Here is a 23,137-nt window from a genome sequence, read left to right on the forward strand (position 1 = left end):
GAAGAGGGTGACTGAAAAAATAACTGAAGGAAGCCATCTCTCAGACAAATTGCTGAAAGCAGAGCTATCAACACCTTCAGGCACTACTGTTAAGTCATACCGTGAAAATGACCATTCTTTTTAAATTTATGACCGAACAATAATCTCTATTCTAAATACAGTGAAATAAAAATTGGTACTTAGCATTTTCTTATGGGAATCCCCTCCCCATCAAAATAAAATTCTTTAGAGAAGGCAAATATTTTTGTTTTCCTGACAAGCAAGAAGAGATGGGCAGAGCTGAGGCATCTTTGACCATCAATGAACCATGCAAATATGTAGTTGTCACAAAGCATTCTCCAAAAAATGAATCTTCACTGATGAGAGAATATTAGGGATGGGCAGATCTGGCCACATTTACACAATGAGTTTCATTTTAGTTTCTGATTTTCTTCTTATAAAGTCAAATGATAATAATAAGGGCTTCCTATTAAAAGAGCAAATTCATTTTTAAATCTAATTAAAAATCAGAAACTTGGTTGTACATAAAACAGAGTGGATGCTATCTGTTTTTTCAGTATGGATTTTGAGCAAAACTACTTCCCCTAATGCTCTCTCATTCCTTGTGTGGAGTGGGCTATAAAATTTTTCCCATCTGAAAAGCAGATGTGTGGACAATAGCACCACGCTTCTATTTGAACATCTGTGATTAAAACACAGCTGTTTTGCAGGCAGCTTTAACCCTGGTAACCTTTGAACATCAAGAGGATGAAAGTGAGCAAAATGTGGGTCTCATTCTGCAATTGGAAAAATGCAAACTTCTGACAGAAGAATTTGAAATGCCATTTGTGCACACTGATGCTTAACCTCCATCCCTATCTGAGGCTTTAAGTAGGCAGCAATCAATAATGCTAATATGCAGAAATCAAACATCTTTCCCCAAATTGACCTAAAGTCATATCTGCAAAAGGCCATATCAATGGGAGGTATGCATTTGTAGGAAAGACATGATGTCACCCTAAGACACCCCAGAGTTTTTCTGAGCTTGGTTTTCCTACCTGTAAAGCAAACTGGACACTTAAAGGTGCCTCCCATTCCTTCAAAGCTGTGTTCTATCAGGTGGCACTGAAGTTTGGCAGGGGAATCAAAGGTCTGATTACAGAGTTTGCACTCGTGGTTCAGTCCTTCATCTGTAGAAGAAAAGGAATCAAAAGGAAAAGTGAAACTTAACCATGTTTGTTTCTTTCTCAAATAGTAAAGATTATCCTAACAAACATCTATCTTATGCTTCTAAAATTTGAATAAATTTCAATGTCGAAACGTTTTGCAAATTAAAAAAATAGAATAATAAAGAAGGAATAAAGTCAGAAGTGTCTAGCTCTAAATATCATAGGTTTAAGGAATATGTATTTTCAGGGCATATTCCAAGGAATCACAGGTAAAACACACAAAAAAGTGGATGATGAAATCAAGTTATACTTTTCAATGCAAAGCTCCTTACATCTAACTCTCTTTGCCAAAGGAGAATAGCCATCCCCTGTAGTTTCCTTCTCTATTCTGCTCTTCTGCTTTTTCAGTCCTTTTACCAGAATTTCTTGTTTCTTTAGCCAGGTGGCTCTAAAAATCTCTGTTTCTATTGTTAGTATAAGGCCTCTTGTAATCTTCCTAAGAATATTAGTCATCTTTCCCTACTTTTTCTATCTTCTGGCAGCTTTTAACCATTCTGGAACTAGTAAGGTATAGTATTTTTCTGAGTTAATTTCTTTTACATCTTTACAAGGTTTTTTCTCTGATCTAATCTTTTTTTTCCCCTCTCTGAAGTTCTTTTCTCCATTACAATTCTGTTCAAGATCCCCCTACACTAACACATGTGAGGAACATTTCCTATTGGATGGATGAATTTAATAGTTGCTAGGTAAGGACTCAATTGTGAACTCTAATCCTGATATAAAAGGATCAATTCCCTAAGCAATATTTAGAAACTACTTTCCTAGATATTTTGTCTTACATGTAGTAGCTCTGTAGTGTTTGTTGAATGAATGAAAGAATGAATGAATGTTAAAGCAGTAAAGTGATAATATACAATATAAAAAAATCTAGTGGGAAAAATTGAGCCATTTTACTGAGTCATGGAGTCAGATTACAAACATTATCATTCTAAATATGATATAATAATAATACTGCTACCCTTTTGAATCAAAAAATGCTTTAAAATTTGCATATCTGTATTGAGGCTCCCATACAAATCCTTTCTCGCAAACTTGGGGGAAAGAATAGATTGTGTGAAACATCTACTGTTTTCAGTTCCCACATTCTGCTCAGCCCAAGCAGAGCTAAATATATTTGACATGGTAAATCACATAACTTCTACCCAAATTTTGCTCTTAGGCAACATCTTGTAATGGGTCAACCACTCTTCGTTACAAAAACAATTTCCCCAACTGTTCTAATAACAGATTTCCTTTTGATTAAAAGCTTTATACTGTCTCCTTCCCAAGTCTCATCTCAATTTGTTATAATAAACAATGAAAATCAGTGACATTGGGATTACCTCTAAAAAAACATCTCTTGATCAAGAGAGAGGCATTTAACCCTCATTCCCTGGTTTTCATCCAATTTGTGAAAATAAAATTGTCCCCCTTCTTTTCATACTATGTGACTATTAGCCACTCTACCAAGAGAATTTACAGTGAAATATTCTGGGGGCAAAGCAGTATATGGGCAACATGTCCAGATGCAAACATTTCCTCCCTTCAGGTCACAGGAAAAATGATTTATATAAGTGGTGAGCCAACTGGTACTGCCAGCATCACAAAATCCCAATTACAAAGTGACTTCTTATTAGCTAAGTAGGAGTAGAATCACTCTATTTGTATTCCTCATCTTTCTTCTCACACAAGTAGGAGTCTTTAGAAGCAGAGGATTGGAATTTATAAAAAGAGAAGCAAAGCACTAATTAAGCCACCCGGTACTGTCTACATTTCCAAGACATAAAAACCCACTCTGCATTTGGGTGGCACAGTAAATTCCTTGATTATAATTATGTAAGAGGGGTTTTAATTGTGCATACTGAGATGACAAGGGGGTAATACAAAAAGCCTTAAGGATTATACATGATCAAGAGGTTTTGGTCCTTTTTTCCCCCTAGAGTCACAAATAAAATATTACCTTCCTCCAGAAATTGAGGAGGTAAGGGATGCTATTGTATATGAGGTAACTGGGTCAGTAAGTTAATCAGGAGCAGAATTAGTGAAACTGAAATGAATTTCTATTTCCCATATGCTGCATATTATTATTTTGGTGTAATTATGGCTAAATAAAAACCTTACTTTCTTCATTTCTCAACCATAATTGTTGCTAATAACATTGGGCTATGACCATGTGCAATTTTTCAATATTTCATAAAGGTATGGTCATTTTACCAGTGTAGGTGCTCCTTCCACTTTTGGAGATAGCAATCCCTCCTCTTTGTAGACCATTTCTATGAACTGCCTAGGATGAAAACAATCACCACCTAGTGAGCAACATTTGATGATATGCCTTCCTAAATTTAGATGTGATGAAACAACAGAGGAAACGTTATTAGAGGACAAGGGACATGTGTAATCAAAAATAATCAACCATCAAAATGCAAGAGACAATATTTGTGGCATTGATGGCTTTTCTTGTATTGTCATAGAACACTCTTTTGGTAGAGCAAAAATGAGGTCTGTAACTATAGCTCCCGCACAAGTTATTATTTCTCTACAAAATGGCCTTTTTTTCCTAACTAGAGCTTTTTTGTTTGTAGTGACAATGGAAATTTCAAAAGTAGATATAAAAATATATGTGTGTATGAGTATACATATACAAATGTACACACATATATACATATATGTAAATATATATGTAAACTCCTTTATGATACATATAGCTCATTTTCTGTTAGAAAAGTCATCAGCATTTATATTTCAATATGACTTATTACTCATAAAATATTAAATTTGGAAGGAATGACTCAATTCTATCTTCTACTTCTTTTGGATTTGCTGTAGTTTATCAATATCCTTCCTAAAATATGGCACCCAAAATACAATATTCTAGATGTGATCTACTCAGAGCATAATCAAAGGGTTCTATCACTTTCCCATGTTCTGGACACAAAAGGTTGATGGTTAAGATCACAATCATTTTTTTTGGCTGGCATATCACAGTGGCAAATCATTTGGAAATTAAGGCTACTATGGTCTTCAGATCATTTTCATATCAGTTTATGTCTAGCTAGAAATCTTTCTCATGGACTTATGCAACTGACTTTCTTGAACCCAAGTAGGTTTTGAATTACAAGGTAGGTCCATGGAATGCTGTAAAGAACCCTGTACATTATATCTGTGTTGGATTCTTCTAGCATTTAACTACCTCTAAAATATGGTAGTAAAAATGAGTTGGTTCCTATAACTGATTTTTTTCATGCCCATTTCACTCAAAGCTGGTCTTTCTAATAGAGTGATGTGATAGGTAAACCACAGCAAACAAATCCGAAAATAAGAGCATAAATACATGAATCCTCACAAAGCAAATGTTATAAACGTACACACAAAAATATTCTAAAAATAAAAAACACTGATGGGCATGATATGAAAATATCTTTGATATTCATCTCTTAAAAAACACTGGTATTTTGTGAAAATATCTTTGCTATCCATCTCTTAATCTCTCTTTTGCCTTTCCTCTGCCTTCCGCCATGAGGAAATACAGATCACTAGAGAGATATCATGAAAAATTAAAGAAAAAAAGGGGACCTCAAAACGTTATAATGATGTAAGTGTGATATGTCTGTGTTCATATTGGAGAGTATTTTTGAAAATGAACTTTAAGGGAAAAAAATCCAATTACTTTGACTGAAAGAAGCTTCTAGTTTATTCTAGACATGTTAGCACTAACTAGGATGAAGCTAAATTCTGTACCTTACTTTTCCTAAAGATTTCTAAAATTTTTGATAAATCTTGTTAAGTCTGGTCATTCTTTCCACTCTCAAGTTGGCTTCTGTCTGACCCTATCTTTGTTTAGTAAACAAGATGAACCGAGGCAAATATTATAGCCTAGAACCAAATTTAATTTTAATTAAAAGTTATTCACCCAGTGACAAATTCAAGAATTTCTATTTTGAGTATAATACCACATCAGAACCTGTTCTAAAAAGCCATTTTATTCACTTTGGAAAGCTTTCTTTTTCTCCATCTCCACAAGAGCATGCATAAACACACATGTCAACATATGTACATAGAAACATACACATAAACACACACATGCCTCATAAAAAGTGCTGAGCAGCTTTTTAAAATGCCATCAAAATAATTATCTCTGGTTCTTTAAAAAGTAGTGGCTGACAGTAATTGAAAAATACTATCTGACTCATTTATTAAAGTGAGATTCAGAATCAAATGAGTCAACTAACACTTAGAATATTCTATTAAGAAGGTTAGTTAAGTCCTTACAAGACTTATATGTAAGAAATAATGTATAAAATCTTAAAAGAAACAAACAACTCTCAGCTATGGTATCAATATTAAAGTACTTCTGACCAAATTGGTACAAAAAAAGCAACTGGTAAGAAGTAGAAAAAAAAAGAAAATTATATGAAAACAAAGGAAGAAATGAACTTTTCAAAAATAAATTTGTGCTTTTCAAGACCAAAAGGTAAAACTACTTTCTTTAATACTCTGGACAGGTTTTGATATGTATGTGTAATCCTGGATATATAGTTCAAAAATGGGAGTGACTGGATGAGATCTCTAAGGTCCCTTCTGACTGAAATCCTACGATCTTATGATTTAGTTCCTACCTAAGTATAATTAGAATCAAACAACTACTGCAGATTATAAATGGGAGGTCTTAACTGCCTTTTCCATGGATATCCACTCAAAGCTGTAACAGAAGATGGTTTTGACATGACTGAAATTATTTTGCTGTCTGCATGTAGAAATCTCAACTAAGTTAATTATTTCCGTTTGTTAATCCTCACTCAGGTGATACATTTGTACATAAATGTAAACAGGAATCAATTCTACATAGAAGAGGCTGATAGTAATGTAAATATTTACTCAAATATTAAATGTTTCAATGGAGAGAGGCAGAATGTAATTGAGGTGCAATCCATTACCCTAGTAGGAGGCTTGAGAGTCAAGCTATAAAACTTGAAACTGTAAGAATAAAAGCCCACTCTCTTCTAAAGCCAATTAAAAAGGGGTAGATTATTTCTACCCCTCTGACTTCTGAAACCTGGGCCTGCACATCTGCTAATTTGCTACTTTTATTGCTTAGAAAACCGATAAAATTGTTACCATTTGGATGTTCACGCACAACTCAAGTTACAAGCTCAACATGGCAATTGTTAGTTTAACAGAAGACACTGACATTTCAATATAAGCTTTAAACAAGAGAAACCCTTTAAGCAGCCTCCAGACTGTATGTCCCATGTTTATGCTCCTTTTCCTTCAATAAAAACAAAAACCTAGCGCGGCTACAAGCAAATGTTCAGTGGTTGACTTACATGCAGCTGTTATCCCAGTAACCACTGGGGGCCCCCTTATATTGTCTGATCAACACTACAGCCATTACGGAGGACCAATTTGTAACGGTTTATAAGTAGGACTCTTTCTCTTGGGTACCCCCGAGACTGTCCAGAAGGGTCCTTCAGCCTCTTACACTGCATAAATCTATAGGCTAAGGTCCAAAGATATAAACCCCTCCTGGTAAATCATCATGTGGCAAGGTCCATACTTAAAAGCTCTGATCAGAGTGGGAGTAAAACTCTGCCCTCAGAATCCAAACACAGGAATCGGATGGCCTGCAGTTGCTGTAATTTTCCAGTTACAAAGGGTGGACTACTTTAGCCTTGTGTCTTTTTTTTCTCTTTCCATAAGAAAACTATGCCCTAAACCAATTTCTTTTCCCCTTTCTACTTTGCTTCTCCTTCTTCCCTAAGTTAATTTCCTGAGCACACATTTATAAGCCAGAGGTCTGAGGAGCAACAAAGAAACACCACAGATGACAAAACTAACCCCTCAGCTACAATGGCTCACCCTAGAAAGCAGGGGGAGAGAGACCGGCCACAGAACTCTGCTGTAATTTGCCATGTACACAACCATCGATTCCTTCTCGGTTCCCACACTCCTGCCACTATAGTTTCTTGTAGGAGCCTACTGAACACATTTCGCAGCTGTAAACATAAACAGAGAAGTGCTAATTTGGCAGTGGAGAATTTCATTCAGATTTCAAAGGCTGTGAGGAAGAGGGGCGCTTCTCCAGACTCCAAAGTAAGGGAGGGTTGGAGGGTCCTGGGTAGCATGCTAAGTTTCCTTTGAACCTGTTTAAAAGTGCTGCATTTATGCTTCTGAAATATCACCTATGGAAATGAATGGTGCCTGAAGACTGACACTAACACCTTATTCTGGTGCCTCTCCTAAGAACCTCTGCTGCTGTCAGTCTTTATGATTATACCACCAAAAATAGGAAACGGTGTACATTGAGATGAAATGTGAACATCAGAATATTGCCATGAGAGCTGGTAATCCCCAATTCAAATGAGCACCAGGTTCTAAAAACAATACTTTTAGCAGTGGGAGCCCTTATATCTAGGGGAAAAAAGGGGGGTGGTGGCAAAAAAGACATTTTGTCCACTAATTCTTCCTTCAGTTCCTATTTCTAGGAGCTAGAGAAAATACAAGTCAGAATTGAACTGAACCACCCTTTTGGACTTTGAATTTGTTTTTGTTTTGTCTTGTTTTAAATCTGTTGTTGCTGTTGCCAGTATACCAAAGGACTAATGGGCTTTGAACCTTTTTTTTTATTCAAAGGCTCTAATATTGACACGACAGTTTCCTGCTTTGGACTTCTTACTATCAGCAGGACTTGGGTAGAAAATGATTCAACTGGGGTAGCCTGCACTGTACCCAGCAGATTTAAAAGAGCCTGGGGGCTGCCTAGAGCCCCATAAACATCAGCAGCTTGGAAACTAGTGGGAGGTCCAGGTGGGTAAGGATGGGAGAATCAGGATGTGGGATTTTAGCTTCTCTGAGATGCAATATCATCCAATTCCTTGATGACTGCTATTGGTTGTATAGAATACTTACTAGAGGGTCTCTTTCTCTTTCTTTTTTTTTTTTGGAAGGGGAACACTAGAATATTATTCATAAAAATAGATTGCTCTTCAGTTTGGGAGATCAACAGAGACTTCAGGAAGGAGATTGAACATAGAGTTGGCAGGTGGAGAAGGAGAAAGATATATGATCTGAGTTCTGGGTCTGATGGAGATGTAAACAACTTCAATTCCTTTTCTCCTGTTTCTGTTCTGTACTGGCCCTTCTCCTTCCTAACCCAAGTTTCTAATCCAAATCTGAAGTAGATTAAAATCTAGGGTTCTGAGAATATATGAGGCCACCAAATAACATACACTCTGAGGTGATGCTTCCCTCCTTTTGTCCTAATTCCCAAAGTCATATTTTTGACTGTGTAGTAGAAAGTAACCTGTATTTCAAGTCAGAAAATCTGTGTTTAAATTTCTGCTTTGCTAGTTAATAGCTGAGTGGTCCTTGGAGTTAACGCACAGGACCTCAGTTTCTCTATATGTAAGATGACGGTATTAGACTCAATGATTTCTAAAGGTCCCTCCCAGCTATGAGTCTTTTGGTCCCCATGACAGACCTATTACCAACAATTCCAACTATTCCCATAGTCTCCCTCTATTTCAAAGGAAGTTCAACCTTTGTATGCTGTCCCATGGAGAGAAAATCACCAAGAAGAGGGGAGCTGCTCAATGCAGGCACAGCGGCTCTTAATGGGATAGGATCCAATTAAAGCAGAGGTTCATTTCTTTGAAGGCAGTTTAAAAAAATTAGATCTGCTTTTAAGGAAAAGCCACTCTCCTACATCTTCAACTTCAATGTATTTTTATCTAAAGTAAAGGGTGCATTTCACTTCAACAACTGTTCCCATTTTTGCTTGGCTGCACTCACACTGGCTCCATGTAATAAAGTCAAAACTTTCACCATGTGAACCTTTGGTGCTGCCCTAATGTCTGCTAAAACAGAATTTCTCAATGCAGGAATACAAATAATAATAATCATAAAAGATTTCCTTTAGCTTTAGTTAACAAACTAGGTTTTGAAATGTAGCTTTGAAAAATAGCCGTTTTCAAGTGAGTAAGGCAAGATTTAAATATAGCGGATGCCCTATCTGCTGAATAACAGTGGCTGTTAGGGAAGGAGGGCAGCAAAGGGCATCCGATTACCAAGAGAGTGTTCAAGAAATGAGCAATGGGGCTATCCACCAATTTATGGGACATGCATAATTTGCTCCTCTGGAAATCTTGCCTCTCCAGAAAGTGATGGTGCTGAGATTAAAGGGATATGCTCTGGTATTAGATCTGTGATTTCATTAGTATAAGATTTTCTCTGGCAAAGAAATACCCTCTAGCAAAGCAGGTGAGCATCGCTGAAACTCATAGTCAAGAGAATTGCCTGGAGCACCATAAGGGTGAATGAATGTGTCAGAGGCAAGCCTTGAACCTAGGTCCTTCTCTATCTCCTATGCCACATTGGCTCTCACACAAGTGATGAAAATTAAATCAAGATTCTATGGTTTTGCCAGCTGTTTGAAAAGAAGGTTGAAAAACACCCAATACTAAGACCTAGCAAAGTAATGCATATTGTTATGCCACTAATTTAATCATGAAGTTCTATTTTAGCACTGCCCTGAAATGGGCCCAAAAGCACGGACCCAAATAGAAGCTCTAAAGGTAGACACAAAATAAATGTCTCATGGATCAGCTTGTTTCTGATCAAAATAAGGTGAAGTTGTCAACACACTGTACTCATGCTGGGAACACAAAAGATATGTTTTGCATTTGAATTAAATGTGAAATACAATATTTAAAAAATTGTGGGTGTGTTGAAATCCTAGATTTGCCCAAATTATTAGGCCTTGCATACCACATGTGATAATAACTACACTTGTATTTTAAATGATGTTCTCTAAGTTTTCAAATAATTTCCCTTTGCCAAATCATGCTAGAAGGTTGTACTTTTCATGCTTTTTGTTTGGACAGATGACTTTTTCTCTAGTTTGATGGTAAATACCTACTATTAATGCCCCCACGTCTGGGACTTCCGTCACTGGTGGAAGTACAGGTATAGCTACCTTCGAGTACTGCACAAAAAAAACACAAATTGGTCAAATGGAAAGAGGATATTTCATGCAGCATAAACCAAATGCAACCTGTTCTAAAGTTAGGTCTGCTGGGAAAGCATCTCACAGAACTGAGACAGTCGAATAGTCAATATTAATTCCACACAGCAGTAGACTAGCAATTGGCACTATATACTATACACAACTCTCATCAGGTGCTTTTTGTTGTGGTTGTTCTGAGTGTAGACCAAGGGTCAAGGCCTTTCCTTTTTTTTTCTTCCCTTCCTTTTCTGGCACAAAGCCACTCATAGTCTTAAGAGAAAGTCTCCAAATACTGAAAGGCTGTTCCTTGTAGCTACAAAGCACGGATTGCTGGCTGCTTCTCAGCTTTAAAATGAAATAAAAACAAAGAAATGGAATGTGGTTCACCTGCATGGACTTTTACAAGATGAGAGTCTTGAATGCCCTCAGGTTTAATGATATGAAAAGCTGGGTGGGAATCTCTAGACCTAGTCCTATTTGTAAGAATCATGGTAGACTTATAGAATCAGAAAGTTGGAAAGGGCCTTAGAGGTCATCTACTTCAACCCTTAAGAAACTTAGATTATTGATACACAGATGACATGTTCTGAAGCAAAGAAAAGTACTTAGAACTAAGGTTCAGAACTGGGGCTTAGAATATATCTATGATGGCTGGGGAAGAAAAACAGACAAAAAATCCCAAAGGCAAATCAAAATTTCCTGGGGTAACCTTTTACCTAGATGCTTTGTTATCACTATGGTAGAACTAAAAAATGATGTGCTGATTATATACATATGGCAACACTAATTGTAAAGATTTCACTTTTTTCTCATTCAATTTCTGTGACTTTCAATATGTGGCCTTTGGAGAGAAAAAAAGTAGTGGCCTAAAAGACAAAAGAATTCTAAAAATGGTTATTAGAAATGTGTTTTTAAACTAGAATTCTTTGTTCTAACCAAATGATGCTACCCATTAGAGGACATTTCCTGTGCATTATTAAAGTGATATACTGTAGTACTAGTTAGAACTCCATAACCTCTAAATTGCTTGATTGTAATTAAGGTCACTAGTTTTATTTAGGAAGGTTCAAGGAGCCTCCATTTAAGTTGGCTTAACTAGGGTGAATTTAATGTTATGTCCTTGCTGCATTGCTGGAGGGGGCTATGACCAGGATGCTCTGGTTCCTGGAGTTGAATGGGTTTCTGGCATAATATTCACTATAAGTTGTCTTTTGTTTGGGCTTTGTTTTAAAAAAGATAACAGAATGCATTAATAACGACTACAGAATAGCATTCTATAGACCTAAGAGACCTAAAAGTTTGGAATTCAAGGATCTGAAAAATTCTATTCTATTTTTATTCATATATTGCAAGTTTTACAGCTATCACTGACTATGAAGATAGTTTTCAAAATATAATCCTCTAGGAGGTTAGACATATAAGATCTAATCCATATGATCAATTAGAATTTAATGATAAAAGAATATAAATAAAGGACATCCACAGAAAATAAGGGGTGAAAGAAAGGAAATTTGGTGGAGTTGTTGAAGGGGACTGACAAAAGCAATAGGAAGAATATGTGAAGTTTGGAGAAAAGAATAGGATGGGCCCAGAGGTTAGAAGGGAGGGAAAAGAAAAAAAAAAGATAAGTTATGAATGAGAAGGGAACAAAAAGAAGGCTAAATAAAAGATGGGAAGAAAATGAGAGACCCACCCAAAAAAGCAGAGAAAGCAAGAAGTAGCAGCAGAATGGAAAAGCTTAAGGATTTGATCCATGCTCAAAATTTTACTGGATGTAAGCTCAGAAACATTCATCTCTGGACAGAATGCTGGCAAATTTCAGTAGCTCCAATGGCAATAATGATAAATGCAGTTTTTTACAGCCAAGTGGCTCAAGCAGCCAACTATGTTACTGCTATATAATTAATAACAATAAGCAATTAAAGAGAACAGCAGGTTACAACTATAAGGTGTCAAAATATATTAGCAGAGGAAAAAACTGCAACAATACAGTTAAGAGAAAAATAAATGTACAATGTGTGAGCCCATGTTCTGTCTCATCTTTCTTTGTATATTTTGGATTAAGCTTTTAGACTCCAAGAAAAATGTGGGATGACATAAAACTACTATATGGTGATTAACATCACTCCAAAACCAAATAACACTTCCAATGCTCAGAGGAAGTCTGAAAAATGATAGGAGAAAGATGACTACAACAACAGAGATTTGGCTGACCACTATATGGCATTACCCTTTTATTGCAAAATACTCTAATAAATACCTTCCAAAATGGCATTTATTGGGTTAAATGTTTTCAAAGATCCCAGAGTGTTTCCTTTTTAATGTAAAATGCAGAAGGGAAAATAAACTGGAGAAAAGTCAAGGGGAAAAAATTTCAAGGGAAAAAGGAGTCATCTTGGCTTCCATCAAGACACAGAATTTTAGGTCTCAAAGGGACCTTGAAGATCTAATCCACCCAATCCACCCTAGTCTCTTTATTCATAAGGCAAATGAGATCCAGAGAAATAAGGATTGGCTCAAGGCGATACAACTAATTAGTTTGAGAGATAGGATTAGAACCTAGGCTTCCAGATTCATGGACTCATGTTCCCCTTCTGCTATATCTTATCTATGTTGCCATTCAACAGTTTCACTTTTAAAAATTGTTCCTTAGCTTTGGTTTTTCATTATTTCATTAAGTAAGTTAGAATTGAAAGGAGGGAAAAGTTGTCTTTTCATTTATTGCCCTTATTGGCATGTGAGGTTGGTTTCCAAATCCCTTGCCTCTTTTCTCCCTGAGAACCAATGCTCTGGAACCTCTGTGATCCAGGGACAGCTGTCGTCCTGGCCTCCCTCAGCTATTAGGAAAGCATCCCTTCAGTAGAAGATTTCTACAGGGACCTGTTTTTTCCCCTTCCTCCTATCCCAGGTATTTTACAAGTTCTTGAAACCTTATGCTATGCACAGCCCTTGGCTCTGGACAGCCAATCCAACCATGGTGCCACACAGTATATGGCTGGCAACGAAGGAAGGGTTTCCAGCCAGCAAGGCTCATGGGCTTTCTTTCAATAGCAATAACTCCCTTCTTTGGTTAAATGCACTACCTGGATCCAGGTGGAGGTTGGGCTCTTGATATTCCACCCCAGAGGATTAATTTTAGGTGATGAAATAAAAGGATGATTCCTGGACTTTTCTCACTCCAAGACAGAGATTTATCTGTGCTTATTAGGAAGCCACTCCTTGATGTAGTAAGTTAGGCCTTTGGAAAAACACATTAACTGCTGCTCCAAATTCCTAACTTCTCAGAGAGGTGACCACCAGTGTGACTTGAAATGGGGAAAAATTGAGCCAGGTATGTTTCCTTCTCAGGAGACATTCTGGGCAGGCCAATTAATACAATCATTACATGCTGGGATAGATAGGGAGGGCACTGTGCACACCACCACAAGACCAGCTCTATCCATCTAGCCTTGCTGCTGCCAATAGGAAGCAATACTACTGGATGATTCAGCATCACCTGTGAGAAAACACAACAAAAAGTGCACGGAATTGTGTGGAAGATCTTTAGACTCATTAAAGTCTGGTTTAGGATTGAAGTGGGCAGGCAATGATGGATTTCCCACCCCCAAACCCCATTCAAAACAGAAAATCAAAGATGATGAATGGGCCTGATTAAAAAAAAACAAACAAACCCAGGAGTTGCTTAGAAAAGTATTTTGTTTAAGGGAAGAACAAAATACAAAAATTGAAGAGAATGACCATCAGTTACTCTGCTTTACCTTTTACAAAACTATAAATCATTTCTAGAGCTAGAATGCCAAATTATAAAGATACTTTGGGCACAATAAAAGTTAAATGCTGAAAATGTATAACAATTTGCCCTAAACCTGAACCAATTTACTTAAGATTCTATTTCAAATTTTATATATATCATCTATTTCAGCATTATAATGAAGATGAGTGTCATATTTCCAAGTGAAAGAGAAAAATCTATTAAAATAGTCAAGTATTCATCAGCATTCTTAAACATGATATGTATAAAAATGCTCTTGATCAACACTCTTCCCAAAGTGCCCCCCTGTACCAACACCTCGCTTTTTAGTTCTAGCCTCCAAGGTATACAAGTATACCTTTAGGTATACAAGGTTTGCACTGGGTACAGCCTCCTTCATATTACAGATGAGGAAAGTAATACTGAGAGAAGTTAATTGACCTCTTCAAAGCCACATGAATTGTACATAGAAGAGTGACATTCAGACTCAGAACTTTTGGAGTAAACCCCACAGTTCTTTTCCATATAAAAAGAAGGTAGCCAGCCAAGTGGTGCAGACCTCGGTTCAAATTTGGCCTAAGTCACTTACTAGTTGTGTGACTCTGGACAAGTCGCTTAATGTGTCTGCCTCAGTTTCCTCAAATGGAAAACGGAGATCATACCTATTTCACAGTGTTGTTACAAGGGTTTGCAAAAATAATATTTGTAAAAGCACTTATCACAGTTCTTGGCACATGGCAGGTACTTAATAAGTGCTTATTCCCTTACTCTTATATCACTTATCATAACAATCTTGTAAAGAAATTTGAAAGTAGAATCCCAAATTGTCACTGTTTTTTTTTTTAATCTCTTAACTTTTGTCTTAGAAGCAATACCATGCATTGTTTCCAAGGCAGAAAGTAGCAATGGGGTTAAAAGTGACTTGTCCAGGGTCATAAAGCTAAGAAGTGTCTGAAGCCATGGTTGAACCCAGGACCTCCCACCTCTAGGCCAGATTCTCAATCCATTCAGCTACCTATGTGCCCCTTGTCATTGTTCTTGATTAAAAGACAGTACAGAGCCTTGGATTGAAGTCAGGGGAAATATTTGCTCAGGATGGCACCACTAGGCAAAGGCAAGTTTAGCAAAAGCAAGGCTTCAACCTGCTATCTTCCTTACTCCCAGGCTTGCTCTCTAACTACAATATCATCTCTTTACACAAATCAAGAGGTATTTTGAAGAATTCTCTCAAAAATTACTTTTGTATGAAATGTTATATGCAAAGCAGTTTTAACTCTTCAATTCTCCAGTAAGAAAGAAAAAAATGACTACCTATTTATATTTGTTTTCAATTTTATTATGCTTTAGATAATAATCAAACAGAAGAAATGACTATTATAAAAATAATCTGGAAAAGGAAGAAAAAATGTCCTTTATTAAATATTGGCCATAATAACTAAAATTTTATGATCTCAAAAAAAAAAAGAAGAAGAAGAAGAAGAAAAAGAAACGCATAAGGCATTTGGCTAGAATTAAGTAACAGAAGAATATACAAATATCCCAAGTTGATGAATGTGGAAGACTTGATTTGGCTCCCTTGTCTGGGCACATATTTCCAGCCACTCTTTTAGGAATCTCTCCTTGGACATTATTATTTCATGCTTTAGAAAACAGAATTATAAAGGTCTGACAGTGATAATAGCTTGGAAATTCCAAATAAGAGTTGTCACTTTGGCCTTAACTAACCCAGTTATGCCTAGATATTACCTCATTGACTGCAGTTTACACCAACCCATATTCTGTGCTTGAGCCAGGGCAACTAGCTATAAAGTGGGTATAGTTGAATTAAGAGTCTATAGAATTCAAATTCTGTTTCTCTCTCTCTCTCTCTCTCTCTCTCTCTCTCTCTCTCTCTCTCTCTCTCTCTCTCTCTCTCTCTCTCTCTCTCTCTCCCCCTACGTCTCTCTTCCCCATCTCTCTCTTTTCCCTTCTTCCTTCTTTTTTCCAATCTCTCTCTTCTGTCTCCAATCTCTGTTTACTCCTGCCTCAAGCCCCTATAAAGGTATGAAGGCTGTTCATTTGTTCAGGTATTTCATTCTCTCCCTTTTAATAATCATGATGATGCTAATAAATAGCTTAGATCTGTGTAATATGCAATACTTTGTAGAGTACTTTCAAAAACATATCCTATTTGATCTTTCCAATAAACCTGTGAGGCGGGTAGGGCACATATCCTCACTTGGAAAGTGAGAAAATGGAGATTCAGAGAGGTTAAATACTTTACTAAGCAACTTGGCTTATAAATGGCAAAGATGGGACTAGAACTCAAATTCTCAATGGCACAAATGATAAGCAACATCTGAATGAAATTTTGGTTAGGTGATCAATTTTAAGCCTGAAGTTACTAAGGAGTTATGATTTCTGAGAAACCAACATCATATTAGTTGGGAAAGATGGGAACAACTGCCAAAACGTCCTCACTGTATACTAACATTACAAGATTTGCCTCAAGCAGTAAACAGCTAGAAAGGGAAAAATTAACAAAAAAAGAAATTCAGCTTTGACCCTTTCCAATTAACTTCTGTGGTTTTATTTTTGATTCCCCATAAGGTTTTAATAAGGAAAATATGACACTAAATTTTGGAGGTTATTGTTCTAGAATACACCAAGATTCAGTCAAAAACTTGGCAATCAAAATTCTGACTGATTCACACAAGCAATAACAAATTCCAACTTCTCTAATATATATGTATGAAAGCTAATACGTTTCCCTTTATTAGCTAAATTCATGAAAAAACCCAACAACAACAAAAAGGTAAATATTTTTAAACTCTGTGGAACAACAAGGCAGAGCCATTTATTTTCCCACAAATTGTACCAGTTGTGAAGCTGTGTTCTCCTCCTTGTCATGTGGAGAGGTTCACATAGTCTGTTGAACGTAACTTACTGAGTCAATTTAGAAAATACCAAGAAAACCATATAGTGTGCTGTTCAAATGATTGGAGTTAACAAAAACAAACAAACCTTCCCTGGCCCCCAGAAATGTAAATAAAAAGTTAGATTTCCCTGTACTATGTTTGATTGCATTAATTGATGTTAAAAAAAAATCTGCTGAAAATAAAACCCAGCAGTAGCATTTTTCTTTCCTAAATCACAATAGCAGCACATTACAAACATTACAAAAAGGTCCCCTGGTACAATTGTAAAGTTCCACTCTGGCAGAAAAATGCATCTACTGTATGCTCTCTCTTGCCATCCTTGCCCTCCTAAACAGAGACAGAAACAGGTCACAAATGCAATTAAATGCACTTACTCATTTCTTATATTTTTTGTACTAAGGAGCACTCCAAAATTCAGTAGTCAGCTATCCACTTTGGAGCATTTTGAGATGAACTTATAATGACATCTCTGAACTGTAGGCCATCATTGGATGGCATTCTGTTCATTCTTCTAGGGCCCCCTAACATTGCTCCCAGGAAAGGAGAACATTTCATGGTGGATGTGATTTGTGATTCAATTTGATTTGACAAACATTGATTAAGCTTCTACTAGTGAGAGATATGACCTCACACCTAAGGCTGTGACCTTGGAGGCAAGAAGACCTGGGTTCAAATCCTGCCTCACATATGTAGTGGCAGGGTGAGTCTCAGCAAGTCAGTTAATTCCTTAGGGTTTCAGTTAAGATTTCCTCTTGCTCCAAATGTCTGATCCTATGATTCCATGGGCACAGCACTGGGCTTGATCCTAAAGCTCACAGCAATGATCCCTGTCCTCAGTGAGTGTGTGATTTAGGAGAGAAAGGACATGCACATAGATCAGTGTATACTCTAGAAGAAGTTGGAGGGGGACAACATTTCTTGCTGGAGAGACTGCATGGAGGAAATAGAACCACTAAGAAGGACTGAGTCTTTTACTTTGATTTGCAAAAATATCACAGTCAACTTAGTTCTTCCATCATTCCCCGCATGCTTTGTTTGTCTCAAAATATTTGTATCACTGTCCAAAAAGTGTCTTCTCTGAGCACAATCATTTGTCTGTCTCCAAAGTATCATTTACTGATTTCTTTCCATTCAGTTTCCTTCATGTCCACCATTTTTCTTCTCCATGTCAGTCTGATCAAGAAAGGAAGAGGGGAGGGGAGAAAAGGAGCTAGTATGTCATAAGGCACTTAGAATGGCAGCAAAGCCCTAGGTGGGGACCCTGGTGTTTATAGGAATTCTTCAGTAGAGAAAAGGAAAGGTTTTTCTTCCTCCATAAGTCATTTTATTCTTCCAGCAAATCAAACCACTGAAAGCCATCTCAACTGTGATTCAAATTAAAGCTAGAGAAGGGAGGAGTCCCTGACAATGTTCACAGGAGGGGAAGCTTGGCAGTGCCCAGCGCCTTAGATGGAGACTGCACAGCAGGATATTCTGGGCCATTCAGGGAAAAGAAGAGGGAGGTGGAAAGAGATAGACTGGAAAAAAATGGCATTCAGACTTTCCTCTGCTCTCAGGAACCTCTAAGATCACCAACATTGCCCGAGACTTTGGTTGAGTTTTTGGACAAATGGGACTTATTTGGGCACAACCAGAAGTTTTGTTAAGTTCTTAACTTAACCCAGACATTTATGAGGAAATCTAGACATATGGTAACTATAAAGTTACTTCAAAAACAATACTCTCAAGATGCTTATGCTGGTAAATCACCCACTTCTGAAAACTCCCTCCTTGGTGGCAGTGCCCCAGCAACAGATGGTAAAGGTGATGGATCTGGTAAAGGAGGTAGGGTGGAAGGACTGGCTAGGGAGTTCAGCTTTTTAATGGTAAAAGCTCTTCTAGGAAGTGGCTAGTGGGGACAGTAGGGAAAATGAGTTCAGAGATGAATGGGGTGGGGGGTGGAACTTAGATGTGACAGAGAATTCTAGTGCGGACAACAATTTGTCAGATAACCTTCACCAGAATCTTTTAGCTCCTCAGAAGGAGTGTTTACATCTACCCTCTGAAAATTCTCAATAAAAAGATTAGCTCTCCCAGTAGACTCTATTTGCCTCTGCCATGCCATTACCAATTGCTAATCCAGTCCCTATTGTGGCTTCTTCCCTTAGGCAATGATGAGAGAGCTGGATAGAGAAGAGTATAGCAATGAGGGATGTGAGGAGGAGGGGGTGAAAATAGGGGAGAGGCTTGAAGTACTTTGCAGTAGCTCACAGCAAAAGAAGGCAGAGTAAGGATGGAGATAAAGAAGGTAACTATAAATTCAATTTTGGAGGCTCCTGCTATTGTTGAATATTACAATTGGTGTATTTTTTTATTCAGCGATATTAAATAACTTTTCCTTGACACAATCTGACCAAAGAATAACAGAATAAGAGAATCTAGCATTATAAAGTTCCTGAAACTTCTATGGGATACATGCATTCATCCACCCATTCAATGAGCATTTATTAAGTATCTACTGTGTGCAAAGCACTGTATTAAGTGCTAGGAGAGAAATACAAATTAGATAAGATAAAATACACAATTTACAGCTCAGTGGGAAATGAAACTCTAAAACAGATAACTAATTGATATGACATAATAAATGCAAAACATTCTCCTCCAAAACATAATGTTGCTACATTTATACTGAAGGTGGAAGGGCTGAGGGGAAAATCAGGGAAGGCTCCAGGATGACATAATAGTTGAATTGGGCTTTCAAGGACCATTAAGTCAACAAGTGAAGAGGGCATGGTCAGCATTCTAGGAATAGTTCTCTTGTGAGTAAAAGAGAGGCAAGGAGGCTGATGGTATATTTGAAGGATAGAAAAAGGTGAAATGCTTTCTATAAGGCTTCTAAGTCTGAATTGGGTTAATTTCCTCATTTCTAGGAAGAAAGATGGGAAAGGACTAAGTAGTTAAGAAGTAGAGCATAGGTATGAACCCTGGCACTTTATGGTACAGTCCCTTAGTCCAATAAACTGAGGCTTGATTCAGTTCTATAGAATTCAAGTTCAAGTTAGAGTAATTATATTCTGGCACTCTGTATCAACAGTTAACCTAACCATTATACTTTCCACTCTACACCAAGCTTAGTTTCTTCCTAACAGAGAATCCCAATAGTATTCTTCAGGCTCACTGGAGAGATTCAGCATCACTCCACTCCAACAGGTTGCTGGGCTGACACTTTTACTTACATCCATATCAGTCTTTTACCCTTGGCTTTATTTTTCATTATGCTCCTAGATTATAAAACGGGGGATTGGGGAGGAGAGTTAGGTTGAAGATTAAAAGCAATATTGTGACACAAAACAATGTTGCTTCATCTTATTTCATCTATTCCATACATTCCTAATGATTCTCCCTGTAATCGGAGGTTCTCTTTCCTTAGAATGAAGTTTCTTATTATACTCCATATAGCAGGTAGATGATGGTCAGACTTCCTACATTAAAGACATTCTGAGGATTAGAGTGATTCCAAAAGCTAAACATCTCACCTGTTACTGGAGGCAGAGAAAGGGAAGAATGGGCACAGAATGGAAGTGTTATTTTTTAAACTATTGTGTAGTTTACACCTATCTTTCAAAGGAAAATATGAAAACTTTTCACTCTTGTCTTTCTGTTGAGGATTTGTATTGCTCCAACCCTGTAAGAATCTGCTTCTGCTAACTGCCTGCCCTAAGACTTGACCAGCTGTTCTCTGTGAAGCTAACATCAGGATATAATATCTAATATGGAGAAGACCTGGGGTCCTCGAAGGATAGGGTGGGCAGAATCCTTCCTGCCACAGAGACTCTTTCCCTTTGCATAAAGGACTATGCCTTGTCATTAGCCTTCACAACTATATTCTTCTAGGGCATAGACTGAGGTCTCTCATTAGCACTGAAATCCCTGCCTCTAACAGAAGCACAGATGTCAGAAAAACCTGACCCAATATCTGGTTGCTCAGATGCTGTTTGCTTTTGTAAGCCTGAGATTTTAGTGCATCTTGAGATGAGACAATGGGATTCTACTCTGTCCCTCCTAGTCTGGGGACAGTAATGGAATGCAGATTGGGTTTGCAAATAGACTGTGCCCTTTATAACACAACCACAATTAGGCTAACCTAGAAGCAACCCATGGAAAGCAACCCTAAAGGACAAAAGGTTCCAGACTGTAACCCGTCAAATGGAAAATGCATGAGACCATGTTCCCCGGAAACCGCCACGTTTGTCTGTACATACACAGTGCCCAGTCAACTTTCAACTTCCCTTCTTTGGAAAAGAAACTGCAACAGCCCCTCCTTCATCTGATGGAGGACAAGGGTGGGGAGGGTGGTTATTGGCTCTGATAAAATAAAAGAATGGATGAATGAATGAATGAAAGACACATGAACTAAATTTCTAATAATCGGAAGAAATCATTCCAGCAACTGTTTAAGGCATTTATTATTAGGGGCCCCTTGACTCAGAAGCCCTCAGGGTGGGGGTGGGAGTGTCATCTCTTTACTTTTGATCTGCATTATGAAATGTTAATGTCCACCTCGTTGGGGGCTTGTTACATAAACATACCCTTTCTCCAAATGCTCATCCCTGCCCTCTGAAACTTCCATTCAGAACACCCATTTATATTTAAATGCTGATGTTGAGCTTATACCCAGAAGCACTGACATTTTAAAACAGGAATAACTAAACCAGGATAAACTGCTAAATATAATTTATTGATGATAAAGTACAAGGCTGAGATGAAATTGTAGCAATTGAATAATGAACACATTCACATCCTGCATAGTTTGACAATATGTGTGCACTTCTGCTCTATAGGTTCTGTCTTTACTTGAAGGTTGGGCTAGGGGTGGGGTGGGGGCTCTCGGAATCTATAATTTCCTGTTGATTAGATAGGAAACAACCACATGCACATATTTTGATATCTCTATTAACAGCCTGTTCATGTCTAACTGCAAAACTTGGTTGCACTTCTTTCACCATCTTTGCCCAAGACAGACCAGTAAACACAATTCCTCTCTCTATAATTAGCCTTTTCTCTAAGGGCCCTGAAGTAAGTCTGCATGCCGTAGATTTAATATCCAGTGCTATATCCATATGTGCTGCCCTTGCCTGGTCCCAGAGCATATAAACTCCCCTATTAGCAGCCTTGACTGCTTAATTATGCAGATTTTTTTTGTACCCGCCTGCCTGTAAAATTACTGTGTCTAACCTTTTTTTTTTCCTCTTTGCACCATGCTGGCCATTCTAATGAAATCGGCATAGGGGAAAGGGCCTGATTTGCAGTTATGGAGGTTGGATCGCGCTGGCAATCTGTCCTTAGTGGGAGTTACAAAAGAAGTCAAATGCCTTCATCTGGTTCTACCCTATCATCCCCAAGGTGATTGAGTTCACTTCCTGATGCTTCCCAAGTTTTCCTCAGGCTGTCCAATCAGCACATCCACCAGGGAGCCCAGCCTAGCCTGCAACAGTCTCTGTATCTAGTTACAGCCCCACCAGGGACAGTCAACTATCCACCCCCAAGCCTTCAGATGAAAACCTTTTCTAACAAGGCCGCCCAGCGCCAATGAAATAACACACATCTGCATATCCACTGGGTCCCATGTTTCTTGTGCTCATGGATTATGTATCTTGCAGCCTCTAATAAAGAAATGCAGTTCTTTGTTTAATGTTTATCTTGTGCTTGTTAAGCAAATGCTAATGTTGTATCAGAATGCTTTAGTGCTATTTGGGTTTTTGGTGATTTACTACAAGACAATCTGCTGTGAAGTAAATTTAGGGAGAAAGAAAAAAAAGGGGGGAAATCATTCTGGTTGAAAGAAAGGGAGAAAATGGTTTGACAGGAAGGAGAGAGAGAGAGAGAGAGAGAGAGAGAGAGAGAGAGAGAGAGAGAGAGAGAGAGAGAGAGAGAGAATTGGAGAGTGCAATAGCTCCCTATGTGAATTTCCTAACCCCAGGCTGACATGCCTACTTTATCACTGGACAGTCCGAGACCTGGAGCTACAGAAACAACCCAGTACAATTTCCAAAAGGGATGAGATGATAACTTCCCCTTCAGTGATAAGGTAAACAGTGTCCTGAAGGGTAAACAAAAAATAAAAAAAGGCCCTTTTTTGTTGTCTGCCTTTGTGCCCTGATGGTTAGCACTGCGCACTGTTATTCACAGACCACAGGGAAGCCCTAAATTTAATTGTTCATGCCTAGCTCGGCTAGAAATAGGCAAAAATAATCAGAACCTCCCTCCTCTCATTTTCCAGGAGAGGTGGGGGCTGGGGAGG

At 37.8% G+C, this 23,137-nt stretch overlaps 1 protein-coding gene across 20 annotated transcripts in view; it reads right to left on the bottom strand.

Moving 5' to 3' along the window:
- ZNF521 (zinc finger protein 521) overlaps positions 1-23,137 on the bottom strand; it is a 348,179-nt gene that overhangs the window by 41,883 nt on the left and 283,159 nt on the right. For 10 of the 20 annotated variants that reach the window (XM_056823812.1, XM_056823825.1, XM_016431652.2 and 7 more), the window contains 2 exons: positions 10,102-10,167; positions 1,038-1,169 (listed from right to left, as the gene is read on the bottom strand). In XM_056823812.1, the coding sequence (XP_056679790.1) occupies positions 1,038-1,169; positions 10,102-10,167 (198 nt within the window). The remainder of the gene's footprint in view (positions 1-1,037; positions 1,170-10,101; positions 10,168-23,137) is intronic. The other 10 variants (XR_008917697.1, XM_056823829.1, XM_056823828.1 and 7 more) reach the window with 1 other exon arrangement.

The sequence above is a fragment of the Monodelphis domestica genome, chromosome 3 (assembly GCF_027887165.1).
Source record: "Monodelphis domestica isolate mMonDom1 chromosome 3, mMonDom1.pri, whole genome shotgun sequence".
In the NCBI taxonomy this organism is placed as follows: domain Eukaryota; kingdom Metazoa; phylum Chordata; class Mammalia; order Didelphimorphia; family Didelphidae; genus Monodelphis; species Monodelphis domestica.